The following is an 8,373-nucleotide window of genomic DNA, read 5'->3' as shown; positions in this document are numbered from 1 at the left end:
GCCTCTAGGTGCCCTCCCAGATTCGGCGGCTCCACCGAAGGCCCTCCCAATAGCAGTGGTGACCACAGGGACCCTGCCAGGGGCGGCAGCGCATTTAGAGCCCCTCCCAAGTTTGGCGGCACCCTCAGGGGTTTGATCGTGGTATCGTACATATTGCATACATCCAGCAAACCCTTACTTAACTGTGATTGGTGGACTGAAATACAAATCCACCAAATTACAGCCAATAGGAGAACAGAGCATTCAGTCAGCACAACACCTCAACTTATGTTTTCCTGTTGGATATTTATTCTCCTTTTTAATGTTCAGGATGCGATAACACTGGAAATGCAATGGCTGGTGGTGTATTTATTTAACATCATATCTCCCAGAGTTCTACGTAGTACAAAAACAGTGCCAAGTTGTTCATTAAATTGATTTTGATGCAAAGCGCTTGGTTGTCAGCTCACCTAAAATCATGAGATTTGAGAAGAATTTTTGAATCCAGAATGTCAGTTCTCATTATTCTTTTGAGGTATGTACAGTATATCCTAATCGAGATGATTTTAATTGGTGTCTCTCGACATGTCCTTTTCCTTCCATCTCCTAACCGGTTGGAAATCTCAGGTCACTCCTGAGAAGAAGGGACAGAGTTCCTTATCTCAAGAGATGTACAAGGTTTGATGTATGGAGTCTGTTTAATGTTACTGGGTGTCAGTGAATCATACCTAGGCTACAGCATCTGATAACGTGTCGAGTTTTGAAGCAAACAACAGAGAAATATTGGAGCTCTGTTAACTTGAGTTCACTAGGTAAGAAGCTGTTAATAAAGCAGCTATTAACACTGATTCAACAGGAGAAAGCAGCTTGTTGTTATATTACTAAGTCCTTGGATATGTCAAAACCTGCCTTCAACCGACATACCATAGTTACTGTATTCATATTTTTTATTAAGTTTAAAAAATCATACCAGAATCATAAAAATTTAGCTTTTGCAAGATTTCTGTTTATGTAACAAACAATAGATTAGTTTTCTTTGCACTCTTTTATTGTGACAATAACAATAATCACAAAAAATACATTTATTTTGTATTTAAGAACATGCAAAATCAGTCCTGGTATACATGTGGTTACATTATATACAAAATTATGACATGAAGTATTAAACTGCTCCTTCGTATCCACACAACAGTATTTAAGCAACAATTTAAACATATCATAACAGAGTAACCATATAAATGGCACTGTCAGGGCTCACTGTCATGATGTAATAATCAAACTATACTTTTATCATAAAGGCAAAACATTTAAATATACGTATTTAAATATATGTATGTACTAACTCTACTGATATAGTGATACCATGAAATGACTCTAGTGTTAGGGACATTCTAATGCTATATTAATTAACAGACAGTAAAGGATGCCAGAGAAGAATGACAAATGAAAAAGATTCATACTTTCTCTCCTCACTATTTCCTGCTGAGTACCTCAATAGGAAGATGTTCTTCATCCACTGTACAGTATTTCATGTTACGTCTGTAATACTAAGTGCTTTGCAGGGCATTTTTTCAATCGGTGGGAACGTGCTCTCCAGAGCACTTCAGACGTTTGACTGAATTTTGATAACATGGAGGGAGTCACACCTTTCCAGGCCTTTCAACTGTTGACAAAATCTTAAGCCTAGCACAGAAATATATGACTGTCTGAAGGAGGTTTACAACCATTATTTTAGGATAACCTTCTTTCTTCCTCCTCTTGGCAAAATTTTGTTTTTAAACTAATATTTATTTACCCTGAACCTTTATCAAGTCAGGATTTGACACTGTTATGCCCATAAAACTGGAACACTGTCTAAATCATACAAAACTATAGCTATACTGTATCTGGTTGCAAAGGCAAAAAATTCTATCATGCACTAGTAAATTAGTAGATGTTTTTGATTGTTGCAATTGACATTTCAACTCATTGAAATACGACTTAATTGGGTGAATAGTAATACATAATACAAGTACAGTAACTGATCCCTCACCACTCATGGGTTTACAACTACAATACATTCTATATTATGTAGACCATTTTACAGACCATATGTATCTAATTTTAAGTACAGTATTTGCTAGTTTCCATGGCCAACACGGGAAGTTTTAACCCAGCACTGTAGGAATGTTTGCTGAATCAGGTCTGTCATTAGATCAGATATCAGATCAAGTGGTTCACTTCATCCTGTAACTTCTAACCTCTTTCAGTTAAGTGATGATTATTGCTAGGACATTAGAAAGTCATACAGCATATAATATGAAGGATCAAAATCAGTAAATTTATTTAACACTCATGCATGTAAGGGGGGGCAGGTGAATTATGCTTTGTCAGCTGTGAGTAAATGTCTATATTAATTTTAAATATTTCATGATATAATACTATCATGTACATGTATTTGTTCCCATAGGTTTGTTCTATAATATTATAGACACCAAATAATAAAATTAATGGTAACATCACCATTATGAAGTAAATTTTTTATCGCCATTATAAATTTCTATAAATTTTTTTCATACATTTAAATTTTTCATAATACAGTACAGTGAGTTCTGCTATAACGCGTGTTTTGACAACGCGAATTGGCTCTAACGCGATTTATGAATAGAGGAACAATATTTGTATAACGCGAACGCTTGTTTGCTGTAAAGCGATTTTTGCTTACTATTTCTCCAATTTTGTGGTATTAACTGTGAATATGGTAAAGAAGAATATCTCCAAGAAGCGTTCTGGTGATCGCATTCCCGGTGATGATCGTAAAAGAAAGGCTATAACACTTGAAGAGAAGCTCGACGTTATCAACCTAAAAATCACCCTTCTCCCCCATCAAGTTATATTCATATTTCTTCATGGTAAAGTGTTACATTTACTGTATGATTTCATTATTAGATATGAATGTAATATTTATTTAGACTGTGCTAACCTTTGTGTTAGGCTAACTACTAAAATGTTTTCGATTTCGAGTAGTAATCTGCACCTAACCCTACTTTCTCCATAAGCCCTGTTATTTCTATTACGCGAATTTCTATAACACGATGTTTTACAAGAACACAACTATCGCGATATAGCAGAACTGACTGTACAGTTTACTGTACTAAATAGAATTTATAATTTTTTTTTTTTTTGCAATTATGTTTGGAAGGTTGGCATGCATTTTAAAACAAACCATACACCAATAAATTAATAAAATGAATTTTAGTGAAGTTTTTTTAAGTTTTGGAGCATAAGTATTCAGGCGGGTGCAGTGCGTGTTCTCCGCACCCCACTTTCAATGTTGGGGGGCTGGAGTAGTAGCCACATCCCTCGAGATCCAAGAGTAACCACCTTCTCACTCACCAAGTCACTGTAGCTCAAGTCTCTGTGCATATAATTACGGTAACAATACTGTATTGATGTTCCTCATTATAACAGAGTGCATTGTTATGTGCTACCTTGTTCTACTTCTAATAAATACCTGCCAAAAATAATGTATTTTTTCCCACAAGATTGACGAATTCATAGATGAAAACGACTCGGTTTCAAAGCAAGGACATTTTTACTGGAATTTGTATTTTGATGTGTAGGATAATGCACAGATGTGCAACATAGGTTTGCAGAAGAAATTCATGACATTCAGATACAACATAGCAACACTGTAAGACAGTTAACTGCAAAGTTCCACAAAAGTGGTACAACAAGCAGGAATGTCATATGGAGGTGTACGTAAGGTCAAGACAGAATTGCATTTTCATTCCTACAAATTAGCATTAGTGCACGAGCTAAAAGAAACACACTATGATAAACGTATGAAATAATGCAGGTAGCATCGACCCTTAAATGGCTGCCATCATCGATAAAAGTTTGTTTCCTGCGCTCCATTTAAGTCATAGGTTTATACATAGCCAATAGGTGTCCTAAACTCCAGTGTTAACGTAGCCTTAATGACTATGGCAGATGGCCATTCTTCAACATCTTGTGTAGAAAGAGGATTGGGGGCAACCCTACACAGTCCTGTAATATTACCCCAAAAAAGAGGATGCCTATGTTATATGATAGTGATGATAATGTTAGTGAAGAATATTCAGAGGTAGAGGAAGAATTTGAAGTGGAAAGGGAAAAAACAGAAAGAGCTTTGATAATGTCAGTGAGTCACCCCCACGTGTACTCGCACCCTAGACCATTCATCACACCTGCTCGTTTGGTCTAATGGCACAGATTCTACACAAATATTTAAGGTTTATGTGTAGTTATTTTATATTTGGATACATTTACTGTACATACTTTTGCAATGAAAAAATACTTGAGATTATTTTAGCGTATTGGAAGGAGTGAGGGAACCCCTTAGCTGCCGACTAAGAGAGACATGTACAAAAAGAATTCCCAAACTCTACAAAAATGCAAAGTTATCCAAAATAGTTCTTAACCTGAATTGAGACGTGTTTAATGGAACAAAATTAGATCGGTGGATACATGTGTGCGCAAGCCATGGAGACCACTTCCATCACTTCCTGTGATCTTTACCAATATTTACTGCAAATAGAACAAGGTAAACAACTAGAATCTTAATTATTGCAGGTGCACAGGGACTTTTTCATCATCCTGTACTACTATCGATAAATATGTTCTAAAAATGACAGAAACATAATTTCTTTTTTTCATATAAAAATTAATTTCACAAAAATTATGAATTTAAAATAATAAACTTCCTTCAATTTGGTAAAAATTGGTGATTCCATATAATTTAGAATGCACTCAGTCAATAAAGGTATTAACAATTTTGAGCAATAATGACTTGGTGAGCAGGATGGCTATGCCTGGATCACGAGAGATGTGGCTGCCGCCCCAGTCCCCAACCCAGAGTGTAAAGTGATGACTATTGGCAGCAGAGTAGAAAGGCATATACTGTACTGTACAGTAGCATATATGAAGGATGAAAATAACCAAATTGATTTAAATAGCTGACAAGGGAGAGGACCTGGGTGTGGAAGATGATATTGTCAGTTGAGGAATATTCACATGAAGTAAGCAAGAAGAACCATTTAATCGACTAGATCCAGCAAATATTCCTGCTGTACTGTACTGGGTTTGAGACCTCCTGGAAACTATGGATCTTTAAACTGGATACTGTACTGTGGTTGGTAAAATGGTATACAAAATATAAAAAGTGAATACAGTGCTCAAAACCGTGGTTGATAAATCCATCGTTGGCATGGGAATATCAAGAACAGCAGGAGAAAATCTGTTATAGACATGAGTGCTATAATCGTGAGATAAGTTGATACTGTACAGGTGGTACAAAGATGTGGACATGAGTGCTATACTGTAGTATTGATTTTGGTTGATATAATGTAATACAAATATGAAAAAAAACAAAGAAATAATCTCAGTCCACATGAAAAGATTAAACACTAGAAAATAATAATCTCTAATTCCAGGACTCTGTAAATTAACCTTCATTCATTCAAGTACATTTTCACTAAATACAAATTTCAGCATAATACACATATGATCTCTCTAAATTAACAAAAAGGTTGGTGTACATTTCTCAAAGCTACACTATCACTATGAGTCACTCAGTTCTGTATATGGTATAGTACTTGAACAGAAGGTGATCTTTGGTGTGTGGATGGTGTCTTGGTCCATGGTTTGTTTTTGGTCAGTGGCCAATTCTTGGTTCACAGGTGGTGGTTCCTGGTCTGTGGGTAGTTCTTGTTCCACGAGTTGTTCTAGGATGTCTAATTTTCCAGTAGGATCTCTTGATGTGATTGCTCGGTAGACAAATCTTGGAATGTACTTGTGTAGAGGCGGTTATTTTATTTTTTTATTTCATTTTATTTACTTTACTTGATCCCACCGCTGCCAGAGTATTGAAGATTGTAAAAGTAAATTGGGGTTTTCCTGATAAGCCCAAAGATCATATATACAGTACATATACACACACACACACACACACACACATATATATATATATATATATATATATATATATATATATATATATATATATATATATATATATATATATATATATATATATATATATATATATATAAAGAATAAAAGAGATAAGTAAGAAAACCTTAAAAGTAAACTAAAGTAGTACACTTAGAAACTGAAAGAAGTAAACATTTAGAGAAATTGAATTAGAAAATAATATTGAAGAGACATAAAGAAATGCCTGGATGTAAGCTGATGATTTTCATCATACGATTGAGGATTTAAAAAAAACAAAAAAAAAAAACACCCCTACAGTACACTTGATACCTGGAAGACCTTGCTTTTAATGAATTCATACCAGGTACTTTTTTAAAGGTTTCTGATCAGTTTTATGCAGCCAATTGCAATGTAATCAGGCACTGATTCATGGATCAGGGAGAGTTTTCCATGGAATGTAATCCAAGCTGGCTGTAACTGCATCCACTCTAAGTAAGTACTTAAATTCACATAACTCACAAGATTTTTCAAAAGCCAGAATAAATGCATTTGGACTAAGGACTTTTGCATCATCCATGCTGAGAAACTAAATCCTGTCAGTAAAAATGTTTTTTGTTTTTTTGTATGGAAAGGACAAGGAGAAGAAGGGACATTCATGAGAAGAATAAAGTGACTCCTTCCTAAAAAAAAGCATGCATAGTGGATGGGGAGGGATCCTCAGCCAGACACCTGCTCTAGAAGGGAGGAGGACGGGGGGTCTAACTCGACATGAGGCAGCTTGATCGAGCCTCGCTTGGGTCGCCACAGCATCACCTCTTCCTGTTCCTCCACCTGCAAGAGATATCTATAAGTTAGTAATTACACTTCATTACACATTATATGGCTTACAGGCCAATGAACAAACCAATAATCAGTCTACCTTACCTTCCAATTACATAGCTGCTTCATGTAACCAAGTATTTCTCTGTTAAATTAAGTTGGTACCAGGATGCAGCTCCACTACATATTTATTTTAAGTAGCTTAACTCAATCTCATTGGCTCATGACTGTTGATCAGTTCTTTGTGATATCCGAAACAATAAAATAATCCACATTTAAAAACTACCACCGACATTTCAATAGTATTAACAACATTATATTAAAGTAATATTACAGTACAGTCATCCCTTGGTTATAGCGCACTTGGTTATCGCGATTTTCGTTATCACACCTCCACCAAAATCTGCACACTTGCTGTTATAGCGCATTTTTCAAGCCGAGAATTTCGTTATCACGCAGTTGCCTCCAGGTGTTTTTATCCATTTGCTTCACCTACATGTATTGAAGATAAAATCTTTCACCTACAAATTGACAATAACACATTTGCTGTAATCAGACATATCTAAGTTGCCTCAACAATTGCAACCCCAGTTGCAATTTCAAATTCTGTGTCATTACTAAGGAATAACGAAGTCTCGGGTGCACTCTAAAATTGAGAGAAATTGGAGGACTCAGGCATCCTGAAGCAATGAAAAAACGGACTCCTCAGACGGGGGACTCAAATAAAGAAAGCATAGCTACATGTTTTGTGGACAACAGTATTGAGCGTACCCTTTTCATTACTTTGTAATAAACCTAGCTATGCTTATGTGTTTTTCGGATACTTACAATAACATTATCTATACAGTATATTTAGTGGGTCTAAATCAGTGGTGTCAAACTCAATACCTTTCGAGGGCCAATTCTTATTTTAGTTACCCTCTTCAGGGCCAACACAAGTGCTATATCACATATTTGCAGGATTGAAATTTACAGCTTCACACATTGCCTTACCTGGCTTATCACAAATACCTGATTTGGGTTTGTCTGATCCTAAGTATGTAAAATTCATTTTACTAAATAAACATGATTATATCTATTTCTTTCATAATTTCACGGGATGATAAATTTTACCGTCACCCCGCGGGCCACACCTGACCATCCCAAGGGCCACATTTGGCCCGTGGGCCATGAGTTTGACACCCCTGTCTTACACCTTACAAAATTTTTGACCAAAACATACTTTTTTCTCAGAATTGAAATTTAAGGGGTTTAACTTATTAAGTACTTTCAGAATAACACACAAACCCTAAATCACACCTTGGAAACCCATAGTTGATGAGTAATTAGCATTGAAAAATGTCATTAACATATTTCAAGGGTCATTTTGGCCACTAATTACTCTGCAATCGAATCGCGGACCACATATTCATAATCAGCAAGCTCAGGAGTACCCATACTGTGATTTGAAGAAAAATCAAATTTTTGGCCAAAACCATCAAAAATGTAAGTCTTACACCTTACAAAATTTTTGACCAAAATATACTTTTTTCTCAGAATTGAAATTTAAGGGGTTTAAATAATTAAATACTTTCAGAATAACACACAAACCATAAATCACACCTTGGAAACCCATAGTTGATG

General features: G+C 35.6%; 1 protein-coding gene across 2 annotated transcripts in view; it reads right to left on the bottom strand.

The window, feature by feature from the left end:
• Positions 1–3,094: 3,094 nt before the first annotated feature.
• LOC121869970 overlaps positions 3,095–8,373 on the bottom strand; it is an 88,806-nt gene continuing 83,527 nt past the window's right edge. For both annotated transcript variants that reach the window (XM_042371589.1, XM_042371590.1), the window contains one exon: positions 3,095–6,762. In XM_042371589.1, coding sequence (XP_042227523.1) covers positions 6,649–6,762 — 114 coding nt within the window. In that variant the 3' untranslated portion in view covers positions 3,095–6,648. The remainder of the gene's footprint in view (positions 6,763–8,373) is intronic.

This window comes from Homarus americanus, unplaced genomic scaffold (genome assembly GCF_018991925.1).
Source record: "Homarus americanus isolate GMGI-L3 unplaced genomic scaffold, GMGI_Hamer_2.0 scaffold14467, whole genome shotgun sequence".
Taxonomy (NCBI): domain Eukaryota; kingdom Metazoa; phylum Arthropoda; class Malacostraca; order Decapoda; family Nephropidae; genus Homarus; species Homarus americanus.
Note: the sequence above shows the minus strand (reverse complement) of the source record. Positions and strands in the feature narration are given on the sequence as shown.